At 38.8% G+C, this 26033-nt stretch overlaps 1 protein-coding gene across 1 annotated transcript; it reads right to left on the minus strand.

Annotated features, from left to right (window-relative positions):
* Positions 1-8981: 8981 nt before the first annotated feature.
* On the minus strand, positions 8982-23506 carry LOC140950117 (uncharacterized). The gene is made up of 4 exons (XM_073399329.1): positions 23395-23506; positions 22640-22747; positions 10280-10458; positions 8982-9362 (listed from the first exon to the last, which is right to left on the minus strand). Exons 3-4 carry the CDS (start codon positions 10448-10450, stop codon positions 8982-8984), a joined length of 552 nt encoding a protein of 183 aa, XP_073255430.1. The 5' UTR covers positions 10451-10458; positions 22640-22747; positions 23395-23506.
* Between the last annotated feature and the right edge of the window lie 2527 nt (positions 23507-26033).

A 26033-nucleotide genomic window follows, 5' to 3' on the forward strand; every position in this document is an offset into this window, starting at 1 on the left:
TGATGAAGGAAACCATGGTATTGAAACTGAGGATGAGGAGCCAAACATCCAGGACAAAAACTTACAACCGTTGCAGCTTGTCATAGAAAGTCAGGTACAGGCAGATCACCCAATTTTGTTCCAGGGGCATAATTTATGTCATCTAGCTACAGAGGGAAAGATCAAAACCCTTAGACTAGATACACTGAAAAAGGCATGTTTGTCGCTGGACGTAGAAGTTACTGGATCCAAAGCAAGGAAGGACACTTTTGCTCTTGCACTAGACAAGTACATCTGCACCCACCGATCCAAGAGCTGCAAATACTGTCATGATAGGTGTTGAACATTGTTAATGCAATTACTTAAAGAAGTTAACAGTCACCCTATTACGCATAGTGAATGTTGAGTGTTAATGGATAAAAAACTAAGAAAATATGCTAAGAATTCTTGTTGAATTTGACTGGCGTTCATGAAGAATGAAAACAGTGTTGAGCTATACCAGCGCCTTTTTACCGTCATAAGTTTTCAAAATTCCTTTGCTCGATCAGCTTTCACCAGGCTTAGAAGGGTGAGTTTTTTGTTTTGAAATACGCTTTTCTGTAATTTTCACCCATCCACAAAAAAAGCCAGAATTAGATGAAGTGATGCAATCTGAGAGAATATCTATATTTAACCACCTTTAGTTTTAAGTGCAATTAGAAATATGTGCAAATGAAAGAGCTCTAAACAGATTTTTTAAATATAAAAATGCCACACTTAACCATCCTCTCATGTGAACTATTGGACCGGAAGTGACTTTGTGAGCATCTCCAGCGGTGCATATTCATATTTTGCCAATTTTAGCGTTCAGGTGGAAAAGGAAATTAAAAGTGCTACAGAGAGTGTTATTTAGGGTAAGTTATCGGAAAGTTTTGGCTAATATACTCCATATAAGCTTAATTATAAGGGAAAAAAGACTAGACCGGAAGTGGCTGTATTAGCATCTTCAAAGCGAGGCCGTACAGTGAAAAAGCCTTAACCTTAGTATTTTCTCCTTGTTTTTTACATACCTAGGGCTAAACTTTCTGTTCATGTCGGAATTGTGTTATTTCAAAAGTGGGCACTCAAGTAAATCCGACTTAAATTTGGGTTATTTTCAGTTTCACTAAAAATGTCTTTAAGAGCATTAACTTAACAATTATTTCACAAGCAACAGAAATATTTCTTTGATCCATATGTTTTGCTATAAAACCCTTAAGGATAGAGATAATAAAAAGTGAGTTTATATTTGGCTTAAATTATCCCTGACATTGTAATCAAAGTATTGAAAAGTGCCCAAAATGGGCTATAAAAAAAGCATTGGGGGACCCCAAAAAGGGTACCATCTGGAACTCAGCCCAAATAAGAGCAATGGAGCTGAAAATTTAGCAAATTGCATAAGTCTCCATAGTAACTAAGTGTACTAAATTTGAGCCAAATCGGCCGACCCCTATTTCCAAGCCTGCCCCGGTCTCTCAGGCAGAAGCTCTTAAAAAAGTTGCCATGAATGTATTACAATTAAAGAACTCATCTCTTAAAGGTTTTGAGACGCCAATCGCACGCCTCTAATGGAGAAAATAAAAGTCGGGTCTAAGAATTACTGCAGAAAAGTGCGTTACATATGTGAGTTTGGACTATATGCTGCTAATCATGAAATGGAACAGGAATTTTAAAATGTTCGGTCCCAGGTGAGTTATAAGGTTAGGCAGCAGTTTCTCCCATAATGCCCCTTCATTAAAGTACAACCGAAGCCCTAGCTCTTTGTATTAAGAAATCAGTAAACCTGTAAATTGTAAATATATTTTTAATATCCACTTTCCTCTCAGATGATCAGCGGTAATCTACAGCATGGGTTAAGAGACTCTTGCCAGACTGCTTATGGGGCAGTTTACAATTTATTAACTAACGAATTATGAAGATTCCTTAAATGAAAATCAGAATTTTAGACCACCACACCACGAGGATGATGTCCCTTGTAGCTTTGCAAACAGTGTGTGGGTTCTTTAACGAGCCACGGAATATATTAAAGGAGAAATAGTGACGTTGCGACAAGAGGCCCACAATTTAGCGTCCTCTTTCGAAAAGTTTAAAAAATCTAACCGTTTGCAGACTTCATTCCAAAGACAGCGCTTTATTTCCACTTATTTAAATGTAGATATCCCGAAATCGAACTGCCTCACGTGCCTATGGCGCGTTTTCAGGGTCAAAAATGAGTGTGTAGTTACCACACAAACTGAGTTGCCAAATAAATGATTGTCTTAGATGATGATTGTTGGTTTGTGGCCTGTTTTGACGTGCTGTCTTGCGATGGAATCCTTTCGTCCTGTCATGACTTTCAAATCCACACTTCTTACTCGAGTTGATTTTGAGAATGGTTTACGTGCATGCATAATTACTTCAATTTGAAATCTTTTTGCATGCTTTCTATGGAACCAAATAAAGCAATTTCTTAAATACGATTTTTTAAACTCACCCGCTTTACTTTTGAAATCACTTTTTTGCATGCTTACTTGTGAAGGATTATTCGATGATCAATTTCGTAAATACGTGTTTTTTTTTAACCATCAATACTTTTGAAATCTGTTTGCATTCTTACTTAAGAATTACGTAGCATTAGGATTATCTTATGTTAAAAACATATGAAACAATTTCTTAAATACAATTTTTTTCAAATCGTCATTACTTTTGAAATGCGTTTGCATGCTTACTTGCAAAATACGTAACGGGAGGATTATTTGATAAAAGAAAAGAAGGATCCTTTCTTACATGGGGATTTCGACTCCATGGATATGTTTACCCGCGTCACTGTCGAAAACGCGCTATTAATTGTGCTTCACTGCACCCAACACGAAACGCGACTCAGTGACTCCCAAAATGACTTTTGAATTCGCTTTCGCTGCACAACAGAATGACTTGCGAACTTTCAACCAGGCGTTTCTACCCAGAAAGGCCCGAAAAGAGTCTGGAAACTCCTCCCTAGTGTCTCCAGGTCATGGATCAAAAATGGCCGCTCGTCGTCCTTGATTGTTTTTCTGAGAAATGAACTTGACACCTGAGCAATCGCATTTCTTGCAAACCTTCGTCTACACCTAATAGATCTGATCTAATAGATTGGAAGAGGATGTTAACATATGTAAACCTGAAGAAGACTGGTATGGCCTGCCGAAATATTGTTATAAAAAGCAATACACGTTGTTTTAAATCAGCTTTGTGGTAGTCTTTGGACTTCTCGTTCTTGGTTCTTTATATTTTGGCTGATTAGATCTCTTTTCTAGAGATCCAACGTTTACAACTAGCAGGATCTTCGTCCACGGTTTTTGCAGTTAATTTAATCCTTTATTATGGCACATAGACGTTAACCACAAGTTAATCAGGTAATGATCGATTTTATTTCAAACTAATTTAAAACGAGATTATATTATAATATTTTAGGCTTTTTTCGCATTTGCTTAAGTTGCGTAAGTAACTGCGATGACCTTCTTTACTTTTATATAATAATAATGTTTATATTGCATGCACTATGCACCCGCCAGTATAGACCTCTCCACATGGTGTCATTAGCCTTATTTTGGGCCCACCCCTAAATCCGCCCTTTCCACCATGTGTATTTGACAACTAAGGGACAGACTATTGGAAAAGTGATGGGGTGTAGGTGGAAAATTCTTGGCCAGCAAGAATTTTTTTTCAGCTTTTTGGCTGTGCGTGAATTTTTTCCTGACTGCAACCCCGTGTTCTTAATTAATTAAAGTAATTAATAAAAATACTACATAATGTTACTTTAAATATTATTATTTTTTAATAATTAACAATTATACTTTGAAATCGAGGTGAATAGTGGCAAAATATTTACCGAGCCACGAAGTGGCGAGGTAAATATTCCTAAAGCCACTATTCACCGAGATTGAAAAGAATAATTGTTTTAGTATATATATAAGTGATCTCAACAAAATCAGAGAGGAAACCATTCAAAAGTACGATTTGATTGACAGATCAGGTCAGCTAGACACGCGACAGTTTAAAAATAGATCTTTGTAGAATTTTCAAACATGGCAATTCACAAGCTTATCATTTCGCAAACAACAGCGTAATGACTTAAATGGAACCGCTAAAGTTTGAATTGTTTCCTTTCCTGAGAAGAAAAGTAGAGCTTTGTTGTTTTCTGTTGACTTGCCAAGTTTATAGCCGAAAAGGTTTGTTGTGTCGTTCTTCGCATGAAGTGCTGACAAAAACGGCGATTCGGTTCCTCGAGGTAAGACGTCGTCTTCATGTAGCATTCTTTCTCGTGTTTACCTGAAACGTAGAATTTCTGCAAACATTTGCTTTCAAATTTGTTTGTCATAAGTGAACTTCGTTTTTGGGCCAAATTTTTCTTGTTGGAAAACGCTTAGTTCACGAAAAGGCCTCTTCGAGGCGAATAAACGGGAGTTGTAAACAATCCATCGACCACAAAACTCAACAACAGTAAATGGAAAAACGCCGTTTTGAATCCTTCGAAGTCTTCTTGCCTGAAAAAAAGTCAACCCTAGGATTTTGTCGACTTTTAAAAGATCTTTCTCGAAGAAAATGGGAAAAAAACCGAGCTCACACATTATCCACTCGCTAGGAGGTGAATATTGTTGAATAGTCCGAGATAGCGAACCAATCAGATTGCTTAAATCACCAACTATTCTGTCAGTTACTTTTTTAAATTGTGAAGTTTCTAGAAATGTATAAGGGCTATTCAATCAATTTTTACATTTTCTCCCACTTCATACACTTTGATGAATTATTGTTGCAGCTCTGTATTATCTATTTTTGATCTCATACACATCATACCCATTTGTAGATTATTATATTTTCAGTTGGGGGTTATGACAAAACACTTAATGATTGGCCGGTGTTGAAGGTCTCAGGGAAACAAAACTCACTGTTTCTTATTAAACCACGTGTCAGCAGCTTAACTCTGGGTCAAATTAGAACCAGGGAGGCTTTTAAGTAACAAGCAAGAGGTCCAAACTCAAAAGTCCTTGGTAGGGTTGGTTCGTTCTTTATTGCTTTACAGGCTGGTAATGGGACTAATAAAATGTTACTGTACGTACTGGCTGCAAACTTCAATTCCCACTGGAATCATATAACAAAATGATAAAAGGCACCTTTAACAGAAAGATACCATTGCCTTCATATCTCTACTCCCACAAAACACATAATCTCCTTGTTAAAAAGGAAGTTATAAAAACAATGATCGCTTCCTTTAGTTAGCCTGCTTAACACGTGCTACTGAGGTTGTGGTTCACATGAAGGCCTTGCACTTCACATCGACTTCTCACCATCAGCATGCTGCAAAAAAGCGGCTTGCTTAGCTCAATAACCCCTGTTACACATGCTAACTTTTTTAGTATTGAATCTTAACTTTTAACAGAAACAAGGTTTTTCTTATATATCAATTCCCTGCAATTTTCTTGAAGTACATGAATATGTTGTGATTGAAACATTTTCTCCTGATAATTAGTACTTGAGTATCATAATGTATTATAATAACATTGAAAACAGTGGGAAATAAAATTTAAATGAAGGATAAAACTGAATCGCAACATATACTTGTCATTTACTTCAGGGTCATTTTTTACCTGTTAAGGCCCAGTTTTGAAACAGAGGGAGCGGTATTAGGAACGGCACAATGTGAACCACAAGACCCGCTCGATGTGGAGGTGTTGTCTTCAGTTCGCGGACGTGTGTTGGATGTGCTCGATGGTGCGCTTGATGATGCAACGGATCCGCCATTAACTCCTGAACCCGGGATAAAATCGGCTGTTTCAATTAGACCAGGGGCGGATCCAGGATTTTTTTTAGGAGGGGGTGCACTCGTCTCTTGCTCTACTTCAACACCAATAAACCACACAATTATTTTATTTTTTTTTTTTTGCAGAATACCAGTTGTATTAGAAAACCGCAGGTCATCTCAGGGGGAATGTGCACCGCCGGCACCCTCCCCCTAGATCCGCCCCTGTAGACGCTGGGCACATTCCCTCAATAAATTGGGATCCATTCGCAAAACTGAGCTACGTACTCGCAAGTTTGTACAGTCAGAATATCATAAAATGGCACAATGATGAGACCATGCACCCCTCGCATGTGTTTCTCGTTAAATAATTCATGTACGACTACATGTATAACGCCTGATTCGAAGTTAGTTGCAACCGAAACAACTCATAGTCAGCAACAGTTTCATTAACATCCTGTTCCAATCTTCTCGAAAGATCTATTAGGTGTAGACGAAGGTTTTGCAAGAAATGCGATTGCTCAGGTGTCAAGCTCATTTCTTAGAAAAACGATCAAGGTCGATCAACTCAACGACGAGCGTCCATTTTTGATCGATGACCCGGAGACACTGGGGAGGAGTTTCCAGACTCTTTTCGGGCCTTTCTGAGTAGAAACGCCTGGTTGAAAGTTCGCAAGTCATTCTGTTGTGCAGCGAAAGCGAATTCAAAAGTCATTTTGAGAGTCACTGAGTCGCGTTTCGTGTTGGGTGCAGTGAAGCACAATAGCGCGTTTTCGACAGTGACGCGGGTAAACATATCCATGGAGTCGAAATCCCCATGTAAAAAAGGATCCTTCGTTTCTTTTATCAAATAATCCTCCTGTCACGTATTTTGCAAGTAAGCGTGCAGACGCATTTCAAAAGTAATGACGATTTGAAAAAAATTGTATTTAAGAAATTGTTTCATATGTTTTTAACATAAGATAATCCTACTGCTACGTAATTCTTAAGTAAGAATGCAAACAGATTTCAAAAGTAATGATGGTTAAAAAAAAAACACGTATTTACGAAATTGATCATCGAATAATCCTTCGCAAGTAAGCATGCAAAAAAGTGATTTCAAAAGTAAAGCGGGTGAGTTTAAAAAATCGTATTTAAGAAATTGCTTTATTTGGTTCCATAGAAAGCATGCAAAAAGATTTCAAATTAAAGTAATTATGCATGCACGTAAACCATTCTCAAATCAACTCGAGTAAGAAGTGTGGATTTGAAAGTCATGACAGGATGAAAGGATTCCATCGCAAGACAGCACGTCAAAACAGGCCACAAACCAACAATCATCATCTAAGACAATCATTTATCTGGCAACTCAGTTTGTGTGGTAACTACACACTTATTTTTGACCCTGAAAACGCGCCATACGTGCCCTGTTCTCTCAAAATGTACCCTATTCAGCCATTTTCATTCTAAACTTTTATGTAGTTAAAATTGGTTCATACTTGGCGTGCACATATCGAGTTGGGGATGTACGCGGAAAAGCACGGAGAAGCCGTAAACGTATACCTCAGCTTGGCTTCCTGAGAGCCTAATATTTTGCGTCCGCCCAATTAAGTTCTTATAACTTGGGTAAATTTTCGAAAGGCGCGACTTCTAGTTCATTTCTCTACATTGAGTTCCAAAATATCACAAAGTTCTCTACCATTTTGTTCCATTATTGGGACAACTTGTCGAAAGCAGGTGAGAGAAACCCAAGTTTAACGAATACAACTTAAGGCGTCATCTTATATACTCACGGCCGTGCACATCTAGTATTTTAATGCCCTAAGTTCTCTGGAGGAATTAGATAGGGCCAGTACTCGGGCGATGTTATATATAAAACGAATATCATTGAGTTCGCCCCCCAGTGAATTAGCCCCCTTCAAGTTAGCCCCTTCCTATTTTTCCCTTTCCTATTAGCAAAATAGCCCTATAATGGTTGTATAAACAAGAATTTTAAAATTTAACGCAGGTTAAAGTTAGCGATCAATCGATCATCCCTGCCTACGAGTAAGATTTTTCCAAATTTACCACTCATGCAAGCACTTATTTTATCTATTTTATTATAATTTTGCCACATACGGAAGCCAATAAGGCTTATGAAAAGGACCATCTAATATACTGCCATCGGCAAGACAATTTAACTAAACACATATAATATTTTTATAACATAGAAAATAATCATTAAATAGGACAAAAAATAGATAAGGCTAAAAGCGCAAGCCCAAGTGCGAAAAAGGAACAGAAAAAGTGAGAAAAAATAACGAAAAATAGTAAGCAAAACAAAAACAACGAAAGAAGCGAAAAAGTAGACACAAGCGCGCATTAAGAGAAGTAACATTAGGTTATGTAGAAAGCTTCCAAGAAAAATGACTTTAGTTTAGAAATGAACACAGCAATACTAGAGACATACTGAATTTCAAAGGTAAAAGAATTTTAAAATATTTTAGGCCCTTGAAAATGTAGTGAAAATTTCTTTACATTTTTCCTGCAGTAGGGTAGACGGAAGGAATTCTTACTTCTGGTGGTATATGAATGTACGTCACAGTTAAATAAAAACAAGTCATTGAAACTATCAGGAAGAATGCCGTTTTTGTAAAGATACATAACTTTACCCATTTGAAGTTTGATAATATCTATAAAATAATTTAGAATTCGTAAACTCACAAAAATAAGATTGGTCCATGATGTACATCAAAAGTACTCCTAGAAATTATTCTAATAACCCATTTTTGAAAAGTAATTAAAAGTTTAAGATTTGACTGATAAGTTGGGCCCCAGACTCTTGCACAGTAATGTAAATAAGGATAAACTAAACTGTACATAGGGAGGTGTTATTAAGGCGGAAACGTGAGCACTACACTTTCGAAAAGATGTACTTCTCTCGCCTTGCATCCAAGTTTAGCTTTCCAGCGAGTCTAAACAGCTGTGAGGGAGACAAGACTTGCAGCAAGTTACCTCTTTTTATCAGTAATACGGGGTACAGTGAGCGTGAAGCAAGGGTCATGACTGAAGCTTCCAATTAGTGAGCTACTAAACACTGAAAACCGCGCGCCTTCAAAGGACCTTTTGAAGGTTTTAATTGAGTCCTCCGTTCATGAAAATTAACCCTTTCAAACTCTTTGAACCAGGTTAAGTTTTGTCAAAAAAATTAGAGGGCTAACTCGCAGGGTATTAATTCACTATGGTACGAACTCGATTTCTTACGGGGCTAGCTTACTACGTGGCGAAACCACTGGCTTCCTATAACACCTCTGATTTTCTTACCATAGTCCTTGGCATTTGTCTTGTACGTCTGCTTGCTATACTGGGGAGCAGGTTTGACAACCCGAGTTTCCCAGCTGCAGTCAGCCGCAGTGATAGAAAGCCAACCAAAATCATGATCGCAGCCTCCATAAGAAGCGGAAATTTCAAAAGATCTGGAGTGTGATCCAATGATATCAAAGTGCTGGAGGTTCGTTGCTCTTTTAAGATCATTCCAAGGCGAAGAAATTAGGTTTGCCTGAGAAAACCAGTTAAATCTGTTGGTGCCATTGGCACTGAACTTAAGAAAGAGGACCTCATTTCCATTTTCGTACAGAACAACTCGGGCCTAAAGTGATGGAAAAGAAACATTGAGGTCTGTTATACATGGTAGGAGGGTTACTCTCCTATAAGAGTATCCTTTCTCTTTTGTGTTTCCTATTTTAGTATGCCTGAGAAGCAGGGTTACATTAGGGGGAGGGTTACCCTGCTAATTGCTAGGGTAACCCTTTAAGAAGGGTCAGGATTTTTGGCGCGTAAATGGTCTAGGCAGGATTAGCCTCGAAGGAAGTTCAGGTTTAGTGTCAACAGTTTTCACTCCGAAGTCTTCCCATAACCACATTTTTATTTCGAAAGCAAGAACCCACGTTACAGCCGTAGAAAAGACACATGCACAAGCAAAACTGTGGGCCTTTTTTCTCGAAATTGGCTTTTCAAGGTGTCAAGCGCGCGAGCCTCACAAGCCACTATTTCGAGCATCTCTTCCCAGTCTCAAATTCGGTTTTCGCCCACGCTCCAGGACTCTCGCTTGACTACACCGGCGTTCTTGACCTACGCAATTGATACGCGCTGTCTTGCAGTCTAGCAAAAGTGCGTTTACGACCAATATTAACATTGCTCAGTTGGCCACCAATTTGGGTTCTTTACGTTATTAACAAGCGCGTTGACCTTTCTTTATGAAGGGGGATTATCTTTTGACCACTCTAAAGTACAGTAGGAGGGCTAGAGGGTAAACTTAGCTCCACTCCTCGTAAACTGGGCCTTGAGCGTCAAATAAATTGAAATAGTACCAATTTCATAATTGACCTAATTTGAACTGGCACATCGGTGGTCTTTGAATCCTTGATGGAACCGGAAGAAAAGGTGCGCACTTGAGGTTTGTAAAAAAAATTTTTGTTTGTTTGTTTGTTTGTTTTTGCATTGATCGTGTTTTTGTTGTTGTTGCTATTGTCTTTTTAAACAGTCTGTTTCCTTCCAATTAATTACCTGTGCTGGATTAAATGTCTCCCATTCCTGTACAATGCGATTCTTGTAGTGCGCATGATGAGTTGTGGTCGTGTCCAGTGCAGCCATAGTATTTTCAGATTGCGAGGAACTGGAATTCCACAAGTCACCCACAAGAGGTACTGTTACACCTTTGACAGCTTTAAATATCATTGTCCAACCTTTTGAAAGAGACACCATACAAACCTGAGAGGCAGCTTACTTACCCAGCCACACCCAGCCATTCCCGTTGATAGTCACCACATTTTAAAAATAGTTAGCTTATGGTGGCCTTTACCTGGTCCTGTTAACACGACTTGGTGCTACTACTGGTAACAATTGACGTCTTCGAGATTACATATAAGGAAGATTATTTGAAACGTTTCGTGTGCTTATTTGTGTTAACAAAGATAAACAGGAAACTTCATTTGAAGAGCTGTTTTGTATAACATGTTCCAAGTAACATATATTGTTTCTCTTTTTCTTTCCCTTTCTACATAAAATAAAGTTTTCATTGATAAAACTGATTGTTTTTTTGCAGGAATGCCAAAGCGTGCCGATTTGATGATGATGATGATGATGATGATGATGATGATTTTTTTTTCATGGAAACCATCAGCCTACTTTTTCCAGAGTTTCCTTGTAGTCTAGTTATGGCGTCATAAAAAAGTCACTTCTACAACTGAAACGCCGTATGAGCCTTTTTCTTTCATGTTGAGGTATCAACTAGCCACAGCCACAAGTTGCTCCAAACTTTCTGAAAGGTTGCCACAAAATTCTTTAAAAGTTGCCCGAAGTTGCTCGATTTTTCTAAAACCTGCTCAGAAGTTGCTCCTTTTAAAAGAGCGGCTCCGCGTAAATATCAACTAGACGTGGAAATAGTCAAAAAATGACCTGGCCTCAAACTCAGCCACAATAAAGCCCTATGGGCCCTAGTTACAAAATCGTTGGTTTAAGTACGATCGAGTGAATAATATTTTTTTAACGAATTTTTTTCTTCCCCAGGCCTAAAATGGGCAAAAATCATGCGAAATTAGAGTTATATTCAGTAACTCGTACATTTTAAAATAAAGTTGGCTACTAAAATATAATGACACTTCATATTTTCACTCAGCTTTTCTCTATAATTTTAACTGATTAGTTCGCGATTTGGTCAACAAGAGATTTTTTAAGAAATTTTTAAAGTTGTTGACTCAAAATCGCTTAATCAACCGTCAAAATTTAGCACTTTTTCACGAGCTAAAAAAGCGGATTGGTACATGGATTTGAACACAAAGGCTTGTTTAGTCTGAAAGAACATTCTTTTTTCTTCAAATTAGCGAAATAAAATTTTTGGGTGAATGAAATCACGAGCCCTGACAAAGCGAAGCAAATGTAAATGTTACACTAAAAACGGGCGAAAAAACGTGACCTCTGACCGAAGCACAACCAAATGCGAATTACGGTAGGCGCCAAACCTTTAATTATTCGGTAACTTCTCGAAACAATATTGGTCCGAAATGCGTATAGATTTTTTGAAATAAAGCTGAGTTAAAGTATTAAGTGTCAAAAAGTCCACAACGCGGTAAAAAATACAACAAAAGTCACGAGTAGTAAATCTGTTCCATTTTCTGAATTTTATGCAGCGATTAATGCGATTTAACAAATTAACAATTTTTAATCCAACGATACCCACCTGAGACTGTGTTAGTTTAAGAGTCCATAGAACTTCTCAGAAGATTTCTTGGAAAGACCTCCAGAAGGAGATGAATGAAGAATTTGAACTTATAACTGTAACAATTTCACTTGCCGCCAAGGCAAAACGAACACAACTGTCGAACTGCCACAGGCAAACCAGCTTTCAGTGCAGTCATGCAAAGCATGTCACGTCACGTAATTCTGCTCCGCCCTTTGGGGAAGGAGGGAAGAAATTCTTCCATGCTGTGCGCTAAAACATTTATGGACTGTATCTTTTGTAACTAGTTTAAGAAAAGAATAACTTTTTACCCTGTTTTTGCTCGAGGGGCGCTGTGCACTTCTTTTATTTTATCTGCTGTTTATAATGATTGTGTTTCAAGTTCAGAACGTGCATCTATAGCTAGCAATTGGTGTGTTCGAATTAACGAATGCTGTAGAAAGGATATCAAAGGGCACCAAAGCAGTGGTGGATCCAGGGGGAGGGTCCGGGGGGTCCGGACCCTCCCATCAGACCCGATACTTGTTTGAGTCTAAAATCCTTACAACTATAGGATCGTATAAATCAATTTTTTTCGAGTTATATTAGAGGCTCACTTGTAGGAGGAAAAACAGTGTAATTTTGTTTATGTCACATGAAAATTGTGCCTGATCATGTGTATCCTAGAGGAACAAGAGACACATTTCTTGCGAGCCTTTCTAATCATTCGGTTTCCTGTGGTTCAGCGGCTCCTTGTGTTGAAACATCCCGGCTAAAAGCCAACAACAGGGAATGAGCTCTTCGGAAGCCAATGAACTAGTGGCCGCATCCGGATCTCAAAAAAAGATTTGGATAAGTTGAAAGGACAAAATCGAAGGAGCTGATCGGCGAAAAGAGAAAAGAAAGCCAGTACAAACGAAATTAAGAATATACATGATATCATTTTTCCGATATTAGTCAGTTTGCAACACAAACCTTTGTCGGGGGCTGATACTGTGGGGTCGTTACCAAAATTGAATATAAAACTAAAGTACATAATTATAAACATAATTGGTGATTACAAAGGTAGTCCAATAAACCTGAACTGACGCAAGTAAGGAACCAAAAATAACGACCTAGCCCTGGTTGATCAAACGACCGATCATTTTTCCAACGGATACCGTGTGAAACGAAATTTTTGCGGGAGTTTATTTTTGGCGGATTGGCGATTTTTTGTGTTTTGCGGGAACTAATTTTTGCGATTAGGACAGACTGGTTTTTCTTGCTGGGGATTAATTTTTGCGATTTCAGAAAGTACCCAGTACCCAGCATTGATAATATTTTCGTTTTTATTGAGTAAGTGCAATAGAAATACATATTTTCAAGCAATACTAAGTGTACGTCTGTATTTGTTTCTGAAAAAAAGAGACCAGTTGTAATTGAACAGACACGATTTCTTGGTACAGTATTCTTGTGTAGAGAATTTAAGTTAGAGAATACAGTATTTTCTCTGGAGTAAATTCTTGCGGGAAATATTTTTGCGGTAATTTTTATTTGCGGGAACTTATTCTTGCAAAGTTCTGACAGTCATGAAATCCTATCAATAAAATTCAGCCGTGATTGAAATAGTGAAAATGACAAGAAGACAGAGGAGAAAAAATAGCAACAGATCAGTCCAGTGGGACATATTTATTTGTTCTGGAGCGATGAATTTTTTTTAAAAGCAAGTTTCGTAGCAAAAATTTGCCAAACTTTAACTGAGAGCCATTGCTACATTCTATGGTATTTTTTCTCGCTCCTTTTTTTTCTAGTTCTGTTTGGTCACATGAACCGTGATGTCAGCTGTTTAAGTTAAGATAACCATGTTTAGGCTGTTGTGGACATGTCTCATTTTATCTCAGTCGTGACAGATGAAACCTTTATTACACTTGGGTTCAAATGTTATTACGGATGGACCTTTATTACACTTGGGTCCGGTTATTACACTTCTGCCTTCCACAAGTTCCACTGACAAGACTGATCCGGATCCCTGAAGCGAATTTGGCCTAAGAGGCAACCAAACATTTAGCCTCCCTTGGTGGCATTTTCAGGGGAGTCATATTTTCCCATATTTCCTCCCTTACCTGAGACCAAGATATGTGTCATTTATACCAGTCTGTAAATAAAGCGAAGGGGAAATCAGAAAATTGAGGGGAACGTTGTTGAGATCAAAGGTCAAAAAAAAAATTCACACTTTTCGTTTGTGGGGAGGGAGGAATTACGAATCCCCGAAAAACGCCTGCTCATCAAGTCCAAGATTAAATCGGCGGAAGAAGCACCTTTGCCCTCAAGCGAGGGAAAAAATGAAACAGTCGAAAGCTAATTTTATTTCATAAATGTTTTAGCGCACAGCGTGGAAGAATGTCTTCCCTCCTTCCCAAATGCGCGGGGCAGAATAACGTGACGTGACATGCTTTGCATGACTGCACTGAAAGCTGGTTTGCCTGTGGCAGTTCGACAGTTGTTTTCTGTGTTTTCGTTCATTGCCGTGGCGGCAAGTGAAATTGTTACAGTTATATATGAGGGGTGATCTCCGCCAATATTCAGTTTCAAATTCCATTATGACGAACCTGCAATTTCCGGTTCCATCATCAGAACCGAAATTAGACCAACAGAACAGAAATTGAGAAGTCGGAACCGAAATTGAACCAACAGAACCGAAATTGAACTAACAGAACCGAAATTAACGAGTCAGAACCGAAATTGAACTAACAGAACAGAAATTACCAAGTTAGAACCGAAATTGAACTAACAGAACAGAAATTAACAAGTCAGAACCGAAATTAACAAGACAGAACCGAAATTGAACCAACATAACAGAAATTGACACAACCGTCAATTTCGGTTCTAAATGGGACTGGGGCCGTGAAGACAGCGCTGACCGAGTGAAGCCCGGGGAAAACCACTTTACCGCCGTATGTATAATTCCAACATGGCCGCCAATGAGAGTGTGTTTCTTAGAAGTATCAGAGATGTTGTTGGGGAAGTGTTGAGAGATCTGCGGGCTTCGGTCGCTGAAAGAGCATTTTATCGCCTTGACTGGCTGCTAGATATTGTCAATAGGTACGCAGATTCGCTGAGTACGACTGTTGACCTAGATCAAGTCCACTTTCTCCTCCGAGAAGCTCACGAGTGTCTGTGTCTGTTAGATTTTAACCCGGCTCTCTTTTTTTTTCTATCAAAAGCATTGTCTCGGATAATTTTCTCTCTTCTTTTTAGAGTATTCAATCACCAAATTGTAGACAAAAAGAATTCAACTGAATTTGCTTTCTACGCTTTCATGTCTTAATTTATATTTCGCACTAACCCTGGGGTTATCTCAACCCAGCTGTGAAAAACCCAGCCGTGGTGTTTATCCACATGGTACTCTGGGCACCAGATATCCCCCCCCCCCCCCCCGCCCCCAAATTTCGGATTAACGAAATCTTGGTGAAAAAATGTCTCTCGCTTCCATTTGAGCTTCTGATGCAGTGAGTTGTTCATTTGGATTTTATTACAGGCTTCTGGAGCCAGGGTATATCCATTAACAAAATTTGAATACTTGCCTTACATTTGGGGACTTATTTTGATACAGTTCAACCTCTATGTAACAAAGGCCTGGCCAAGGGAGTGGCAAAATATGTTCCATAGAATGGGGTTATCAAAGTCCATATTCATACACTTCACCATTTCTAAGGCATTATCATTCATAGTACTGAGGATCATAGTACTGAGGACTTTGTTACCTTGAAGTTCATTAAACCAAGGATCATCTGTACTGTACTTATTTAGGATCAAAAGTTTCTTTGGTTTTGCATCGGAATTGAGATTCCGGGCAAAGCAAAGCAAAGAAAGTGTCGTTGGATGTGTGATTGACATCATCATCATCATCATTATTATTATGTACGGCAGGTGGAGAATTGTCATCCATGGCGGTATCGACGGATATTCCAGAATGATTGTCTACCTAAACGCGTCAGCAAACAACCGTGCCAATACTGTCTTCAGGTTGTTTCACACAGCTGTACAAAGCTATGGGCTACCTTCAAGAGTAAGGTCGGATAAAGGCAGAGAAAATGTAGAAGTGGCTTTGTTTATGCTTTCACACCCCATGCGAGATCCTGACAGAGGAAGCCACATTGCTGGGCGGAGTGTCCACAATCAAAGAATAGAGAGGTTATGGAGGGATGTCTTTGTGGGTTGCACATATGTGTTTTATCATTTATTTTACCGCATGGAAAGTTCTGGTGTATTGGATCCAACAAACGAGCTTCATTTGTTTGCACTACATTTTGTATTTGTTCCAAGGATTAATGAAAACTTGAAGCATTTTGGGAAGGACACAACAGAGGCCAATTAAGTTCTGAGCATAACTACTCCCCAGAACAGTTATGGATACGTGGAATGTTGTCCATTGCCAACAGTGAGAGCAGGACAGCCATTGAATTCAGCAGTCAGGTTTGCAATTTGTTTTGGAAATATTGCTACACTTGTAGGTCACTAAATTGTTATTTTGTGACCAAATCCTGCTATGATTTTGTTCATTTTTAGTTGCTTTACAGAATACCAGGATCAATATGTTTTGTTATGTCCCTGTCCTGGTGTGTATTTGCGATGCATTTGTGTGAGTTCTTTATTTGCAATGCCGCTTTTTGCATGAATTGCACTCATCTGGCAGATAATACCTTGATGAAGGAACAAGCTTGATCCAGCATTTCAAGACTGATCAGGTTGTAAGAGTAAATAACAATTGAGTGGCTGCTATGGAAGACGATAGTGTTTGGTTAAAACAAAAGGTCTTAAAATACAATAATTGGTTGTTTAAATTAATACTGTAGACAACAAAACTGTTGAAAGTGTACATGATATTTTTTTAACCATGGAGCTTCCTTTTCTGCAGAGTGACGAGGCCACTTATGGAATAGACTATGAAGGACCAACACCTTCAGAGGAAAGGCATGGTGCCCTCCTATCAAATGAAAACAACACAGTTGAAGTTCCCCCAACTGGCTGTCCTCTTAATTATAGTGACTGGCAAGTGCTAAACAGAAACTATGATCCAACCCGGGAGTCATTATACCATGGTGTGGACATATATCTGGAAGTACTTGAATATGTTGAAGGAAGAATTCATAGCAACAACTTGGAATAACACTTTGCCAGGCACTATCAGAACAATGGAAATTCAAATCATTTGAATTCACAACACAACTGGTGATTATGAAAACTGTAATCTTTATCTTCTTGCAATGGAAGTACCCCAACAACACCTCTCACAGTAAAAAACAATAAATGCTTAAGAAAAAAGCTGATGTACTTTCTTCTGGCTTCTGCTGAAAACACTAACACAACATGTTTTAAGATACAAGTGAATGACTCTTTAGTGTTTTGAACCTAAAGAAAAAACTTTTCTCTTGTGCCTTTAGTTGTCTAACAATGCATCATGGAACATTTCATTAGCAACTACGTGTACATGTATCTTTGACTTTTTTCTTTACAGAAGTCAGTGGCCATGACATGAAAGAAATCTAACATTGTAAGAATTGAAGAAGTAATGAAAGCAGCAATGTGCCAACATAACTTCTGTCAAGACTAGGAAATGTCAATATGAGAATCAACAAAATTCTTGTACTTTGATTATCTTATTAAAAATTCATAACAATGAACATGTACAAGACACCACTGTCTCATTCCTATTAGTAACTGTATACCTTTGACAATGTGATCATACACTTTGTTAATCTGTTCAAAGAGCAATAACAGACAAGAATTTTTTTTCATTACACATTAAAACACCTTAAATATGGTAACATGTGGCCCTCAATCAAATTCAACAAGGCCTGAATGGGCCAAAGATCCTAAACAACACTGTTGGCAATGGACAACATTCCACGTATCCATAACTGTTCTGGGGAGTAGTTATGCTCAGAACTTAATTGGCCTCTGTTGTGTCCTTCCCAAAATAGCGTCAAGTTTTCATTAATCCTTGGAACAAATACAAAATGTAGTGCAAACAAATGAAGCTTGTTTGTTGGATCCAATACACCAGAACTTTCCATGCGGTAAAATAAATGATAAAACACATATGTGCAACCCACAAAGACATCCCTCCATAACCTCTCTATTCTTTGATTGTGGACACTCCGCCCAGCAATGTGGCTTCCTCTGTCAGGATCTCGCATGGGGTGTGAAAGCATAAACAAAGCCACTTCTACATTTTCTCTGCCTTTATCCGACCTTACTCTTGAAGGTAGCCCATAGCTTTGTACAGCTGTGTGAAACAACCTGAAGACAGTATTGGCACGGTTGTTTGTTGACGCGTTTAGGTAGACAATCATTCTGGAATATCCGTCGATACCGCCATGGATGACAATTCTCCACCTGCCGTACATAATAATAATGATAATGATGATGATGTCAATCACACATCCAACGACACTTTCTTTGCTTTGCTTTGCCCGGAATCTCAATTCCGATGCAAAACCAAAGAAACTTTTGATCCTAAATAAGTACAATACAGATGATCCTTGGTTTAAGGAACTTCAAGGTAACAAAGTCCTCAGTACTATGATCCTCAATACTATGAATGATAATGCCTTAGAAATGGTGAAGTGTATGAATATGGACTTTGATAACCCCATTCTATGGAACATATTTTGCCACTCCCTTGGCCAGGCCTTTGTTACATAGAGGTTGAACTGTATCAAAATAAGTCCCCAAATGTAAGGCAAGTATTCAAATTTTGTTAATGGATATACCCTGGCTCCAGAAGCCTGTAATAAAATCCAAATGAACAACTCACTGCATCAGAAGCTCAAATGGAAGCGAGAGACATTTTTTCACCAAGATTTCTTTAATCCGAAATTGGGGGGCGGGGGGGGGGGGATATCTGGTGCCCAGAGTACCATGTGGATAAACACCACGGCTGGGTTTTTCACAGCTGGGTTGAGATAACCCCAGGGTTAGTACGAAATATCAGGAGCCTATCAAATGGAGCCTCCATCTCCCATACAAGCCCTTGGAGTCAACCCTTTCCCGAGTAGATTTATAATTAGAACGGTTCCCAGGGGAGACTTCGCGCGCCGACGGTAGGAAGAGCCAATCACAACAACGAAATGACACTGCTATTGTACTTCATCGAACAGCAGGAAATTCGGTGTTGACAGGCCAAACACAATCATAAGCTAGTGAAACGTGACTTTAGCGTTTTCATCCCTCAGAGATTTTCTTTCTTTTCTTTCTAGTGGGTAGACTATACTGTGAAGAGTTTTACACTCTGACAATGTTTATCTTCATTTTGGTTGCTTGTCTCACAGTTGCAGGCCATGAAGCTGGTCTGTTACATGCATAATGATTAACTACTACCTGCAGTCTGTAGTTCTGATAGGATTCGTTTTCTTTAGCCAATTTTTTTGAGCGATAAGGTTCTTATTTCGGCTAAATGACTCAATATTAATCAAATTTCTAGTTTTTCAAGGCTTTTTTTCCGAAATGCGTTTATCTGAATAAATACTTGTAGTCCTTGTGGCTGTTTTGTCCGTCAGCTAGTGTGATGATTCCCTGCTATGTTTTGTAACGCCGGGCCCAGCCATTGTTTTCTCGCAAAAAAGTGATCCACGGATGCGAATTCGGAGGAAAGAATTAAGCCTAAACTTTTGCATTAACTGCTGAAAATTGTCCTGTTAGTCATAATTCTTTTGGCGAAGATACAATCCATTTTGCTTTTCTTGAGATAAGTGGGTCTTTGGACTGGAGCGCGATGTCACAAATTCCTCCGTTAGCAAATTATTCACGGTCGAGCAACTGTTGTCTTCTGTTCAACTTTTCAAGTGCCAGTTTTATCAGGCAACTCTCGTGGCGATACAAGTCAGTTGTAAAGGAAGACTGCAATTTCTCAAATTTCAGAACTGAAACATTCTCGTTAGTTGCTACTTAGGTCATCGCTTTTGCATGCGGTGCTCAACTGGCGAAATCCACTCCACGGTGATGACAAAAATCAAATGATTCTGGCACTTTTTCGGCGCTGATCATCGAAGAGTTCCAAATCGTCCACAGAACGCTTAATCATCGACTCTTTTCAAGGTGCATGCTTAAATGTGGGATGTAAAGCGGCAAAAAAAAACAAAAAACAAAACAAAAACACTTGCAAAGATAACCTTTCCGTGACCCTCAGTTCGCTGCCTTTGTCCCATCGCTTCATGATCAGTCTCAGTCGGGTAATTCATTAACTTTTGTTTCATGATGCCCAGATCCCAGCAGCTGTAAAATTGTAAAAATGGACGTATAGTAAAAAAGGAAAACGGTCGAAGGACGGGCTAATGAGTTCGACTTCATCCAACTTCATTTTTTTCACGGTGACATACGAGACTCACGGAAATATGACACTTTTCGCGGGAAACAAGCCGTTCTATTTATAAATCTACTCGGGAAAGGGTTGACTCAAGAAATTAATGGAGATGGAGGCTCCATTTGATGGGCTCCTGGAAATATGAATTAAGACATGAAAGCGTAGAAAGCAAATTCAGTTGAATTCTTTTTGTCGACAATTTGGTGATTGAATACTCTAAAAAGAAGAGAGAAAATTATCCGAGACAATGCTTTTGATAGAAAAAAAAAGAGAGCCGGGTTAAAATCTAACAGACACAGACACTCGCGAGCTTCTCGGAGGAGAAAGTGGACTTGATCTAGGTCAACAGTCGTACTCAGCGAATCTGCGTACCTATTGACAATATCTAGCAGCCAGTCAAGGCGATAAAATGCTCTTTCAGCGACCGAAGTCCGCAGATCTCTCAACACTTCTCCAACAACATCTCTGATACTTCTAAAAGAAACACACTCTCATTGGCGGCCATGTTGGAATTATACATACGGCGGTAAAGTGGTTTTCCCCGGGCTTCACTCGGTCAGCGCTGTCTTCACGGCCCCAGTCCCATTTAGAACCGAAATTGACGGTTGTGTCAATTTCTGTTGTGTTGGTTCAATTTCGGTTCTGTCTTGTTAATTTCGGTTCTGACTTGTTAATTTCTGTTCTGTTAGTTCAATTTCGGTTCTAACTTGGTAATCTCTGTTCTGTTAGTTCAATTTCGGTTCTGACTCGTTAATTTCGGTTCTGTTAGTTCAATTTCGGTTCTGTTGGTTCAATTTCGGTTCCGACTTCTCAATTTCTGTTCTGTTGGTCTAATTTCGGTTCTGATGATGGAACCGGAAATTGCAGGTTCGTCATAATGGAATTTGAAACAGAATATTGGCGGAGATCACCCCTCATAGTTATAAGTTCAAATTCTTCATTCATTTCCTTCTGGAGGTCTTTCCGAGGATACTTCTGAGAAGTTCTATGGACTCTTAAACTAACACAGTCTCAGGTGGATATCGTTGGATTAAAAATTGTTAATTCGTTAAATCGCTGCATATTCAGAAAACGGAACAGATTACTTGTGACTTTTGTTGTATTTTTTACCGCTTTGTGGACTTTTTGACACTTAATACTTTAACTCAGCTTTATTTCAAAAAATCTATACGCATTTCGGACCAATATTGTTTCGAGAAGTTACCGAATAATTAAAGGTTTGGCGCCTACCGTAATTCGCATTTGGTTGTGCTTCGGTCAGAGGTCACGTTTTTCGCCTGTTTTTAGTGTAACAATTACATTTGCTTTGTCAGCGCTCGTGATTTCATTTACCCAAAAATTTTATTTCGCTGATTTGAAGAAAAAAGAATATTCTTTCAGACTAAACAAGCCTTGGTGTTCAAATCCATGTACCAATCCGCTTTTTTTAGCTCGTGAAAAAGTGCTAAATTTTGACGGTTGATTAAGCGATTTTGAGTCAACAACTTTAAAAATTTGTTAAAAAATCTCTTGTTGACCAAATCGCGAACTAATCAGTTCAAATTATAGAGGAAAGATGGTAAAAATAAGAAGTGTCATTATATTTTAGTAGCCAACTTTATTTTAAAATATACGAGCCACTGAATATGACTCCAATTTCGCATGATTTTTGCCCATTTTAGGCCTGGGGAAGAAAAAAATTCGTTAAAAAAATATTATTCACTCGATCGTACTTAATCCAACGATTTTGTAACTAGGGCCCATAGGGCTTTATTCTGGCTGAGTTTGAGGCCAGGTCATTTTTTGACTATTTCCACGTCTAGTTGATATTTACGCGGAGCCGCTCTTAAGTATAATGAAAATGACAGCCACAATGAAATATTATTAATGATGAAACTAACGGTGGGTGACGTTTCAATGTACAGCAACTGTGTAAAATAAATTTTTTCCTTACAGAATCAGAGCACTATACCTTTTTACACAGAGGCAAACTGAACAATTTAAGTTTTCCTTATAACAATGTGTTTCTCTTGTTATTCTAGGAAAAAAGTATATTCAGCGTTACGCGTTTTGAACAGACCCTAAATCAAAATAGCAAAAGTTGCCAAAAAGTTGCCGAGCAACTTGTGGCTGAGGCTTGTAACAACAAAGAAACGTTGCCTCCAATACATAAGGACTCAAGTTAAAAACGTTGTTTAGAGTAATCTTAAAGCAATCATTTACAATAGACTATGTGGTAAAATGTAACTGAGTAGTGATTTAAGTGTTCGTAAAAAGGAAGGAACATGCTTTATACTTTTTTCATTCTCATACTAGTGTATATCTTAACTTAACAGTTATCAGATGAGATATAAGCTTAACCAGTACCACGTTTGTTACAGCATACCTCCATCATCGTTTGTCTGGTCGCAGTATACAGGAAATGCTTCTAAACCACGATTCAGAATAATGTATACTCCAGATGTTTGGGGGGCGTCTGAGCAGTCATTGATGACTATAGATATGAAAAAATTTAACTGAACTCATACTTCAAACATCTATATACATAGTCTGTATTTATTTTAAAAACAGAATTAAGCTACCAATCCACTGGCAATGTTATAAATGCGTTTTGTAGCTTATTTTACTCCCCAGTGCATAGTATTAAAGTGAGTTGCTGCGAATAGCCGCCCTTTGCGTTTTAATGCCAAAAAAATAAACACTTTACCGTTGAAGCATTTCTGCGGGTAATAGTATATAAAAGACTAAGGAACCCAATAATATATACGTCTCCGTTTGTAACAAGGTGTCGTTTGTGGTAGGATAAACTATAATATCCGGGACACCGGGCCAGAAAAGAGAAAGTGAAAGAGGCCAGATGCCCCTTAATTGATCCTTATGACCTCTTCAGAAGAAAATGCATACATGACGGCTTAATATAAAGGTATAACTATACTGAATGTTTTATTAAAGGCGTTGTACCAACTATGTACCAACCCATATAATCGACCGTCGAACGTTTCGTATGGAATTGAAATTGAGTAACTTCGCCTATAAACAAGGGATGACTGAATACTGAGTGACTAAGAGATCTCTGCATCTCTGGTTTTAGTCTAACGAATTACTGAGGCAGCTTAAATGTGTTTTGTCGTAATTATTTACCTTGTTCACAGTAAATTCCAAAGAACCCATCACGGCAGAGGCACACATAACTGTTTTTCTTGTATAGTGACACACATCTTCCGTTATTTTTACATGGAGAGCTTTCACAAGGACTCTGCAGGCGGAGAAATTAAAAAAATTAAAAAATTTTGACAGGTTTTACCGCCCTTCCTTGCTTCTTAGTCCCCCCCCCCCCCCCCCCCCCCCCACCCCACCCATGTAAGGTAATCTGGAATCTGGAATCCGGAATCCAGATCACCTTTTAACAAGAGAATGTTTGAGCACGTTACACCTCTCAATTTCGCTCTTTCGCGTATTTCGGGCTCTGTCTATTGTGTATTCTTATGTGGAACCAACAAACTAGAGCCGAAAAAACCGGATGCTCTCGCAGGCTATACTGAGCCTGTGTACAGCCGCCCTTTTTCTAGCCTGGGAACCGCAGACGTATTTTTTTCCTCAGGACGACGCGTTTACGGATCGTGGGACTCATTGATGAAATAAGCACCAAGAGGATTCATATTGAAGAAAAGATTAAGGGAAATTTTTCATCTATTTGCCCACGGAGTCAATGATTTATCACACCTTGGTGTTTGGTCATATTCGGAACGATCATGTCCTAATGACAGTAGACGCATCATGCCGTTTTTTGCTTCTGTTCCTTTCTCGTTCCTCGCAGGAAAGTTTTTTTGGAGACCTCTTTGATAGTTTGTCGGGTGCCGCTTAAGATATTTTTTAGTATCCTTTATCTTTGAAAGCTGGGACATGTGGTAATTGATTTCCAATGCGTTGTTGCTTCTTGGTTCAGACAGTTCTTTAAATGTATGTTCTTTTCAAGATTTTAAGTTCCGTGGTTTTTTTCTATACGATGAGTCGAAGCGTCGTAGCTGAAATGTCATCTTGACTATGATCAATTTACTGCTGTAAATATGTATTTCACGCTGGGTCCGGCCCAGGTTTATAATATTTCAGATCATTGTTTTGTGGCGATACTTGTAGGATTTTGAATTATTTACGAGCGATTGTCAGAGATTTCTGAATCAGTCAAGGATGTGTCTGTACAATCGATTCACCACCTTTTGTCAGCGCTGGTTAAATTGAAATAAATAGCGTGTCTGAGCGAGACGTAATTAAGCTATGTTATTTTCCTTTCGCCGTAGGGAGTTATTTTGTCCAGGTTATGTTACATCACGTACTACCGTATTTTATTAAGCGAAAACAAAGGCCCACATCACATACATAGCTTAAGAAGCCGTTGCTTCACAAAGAAGTCAGCATTCAACGTCGCAGGAAACCTCGTTATAGTTGTGAAATTCACGTTCCAAATTAGCCTGCGAAAACAACCGACCCGAAAGGCGAGGAGCGAGGAGAAACGGCTGTTTTCGCAGGCGTAGTTCCAAGTTGTATTTGGTGACTCTCTCGCCAAAATCCAACACAAGCCAGCGCGCGAGGTCGCGATGAGTCACTCGAGCTGCATTCTAACTTTTGATCTGATTGGCGAACATCAAAACAAAAGTTTTTACGTCACAGAAAATCGTTTTGTCGCTCATGTTCGCAGACGTCATTTTTCGGAGGGAGAGAATTAAGCGACAACCGGAAATACGTCTGCGGTTCGCAGGCTAATCCCAAGTGGTAAGAAAAAATAAGTACCCTCTCCGACTCATATAACATAAAACAAAAGTTTTTGCCACACATAAGTCTCTGCTGATTTAGCCAGTTAAAAAAAAGCGTCTAGTTCAATTCAAGTTAAGCACTACACCTGTTCATAGCTTTTGATAAAAGCTACAAAATGAACTTCAACTGTGGCTTATTAAATACCAAAAGTCAAAGTAGAAATTGACGGGGACTAGCGCAGTTCCTTTGACAAACAGGAATTCGGCTTCTTCTACTTTATCTTCCTTATTTAATTCTCGATCTTAATCCAAATTCTTTACGGTTCAGGCTTCAATTACAACTCTCAAAAGTTCCTTTCCTGCTACATAATTATATAGATTTAGCCAAGGCTAAAAGCGAAGCGTCCATTTAGGTACTTTTAATTGCAGTCGAACATGCACATAAGGGCCCTGTATTAAGCGGCCACCGCCCGTAATTAAGCAGCCAGTTTTCAAAGTCCCGATTTTTCGCTCACACGAACGCTGTATTAGGCGGCCACCTCTATTAAGCGGCCGCGGCCACGCTGTAGCAGTCCTGTGTTTGTCTTTCTTTATTATTTTTACCTATATTAAGCGGCCACCCTCGAACGGAAACTAAGCCATACGTCATTTTATGCGGTATTTTATTGTTTAAAATGCGATCCATCATCACTATAAAGAAATATCATGTACAAAGCTACTGTAAGCTGATAATCGGCCGTTTAGTATCTTTAACGCTTTTCAAACAAAATGGCGGACACTTCACTCGTTTCAAGAGTAAGAACTACAAATGGAACTAGGCGAAGTAATGGCTAAAAACATAGCAAAAACAGCAAGACAATTCGGAGGGCGACACCTGCTAGTAGGAGAATATTTGCGGAGCTGGACAAACCTAAAAGTAAACTATCGAAACATCGATGCAGGTAAGCTTGTTTTAGCTATGTTTTTAAACTAGGAACTATTTTGAATGAATAATAAAACAATTATTGAATTCGGCTTTCGTATCATATG

Source organism: Porites lutea, chromosome 1, assembly GCF_958299795.1.
Source record: "Porites lutea chromosome 1, jaPorLute2.1, whole genome shotgun sequence".
Classification (NCBI taxonomy): Eukaryota; Metazoa; Cnidaria; class Anthozoa; order Scleractinia; family Poritidae; genus Porites; species Porites lutea.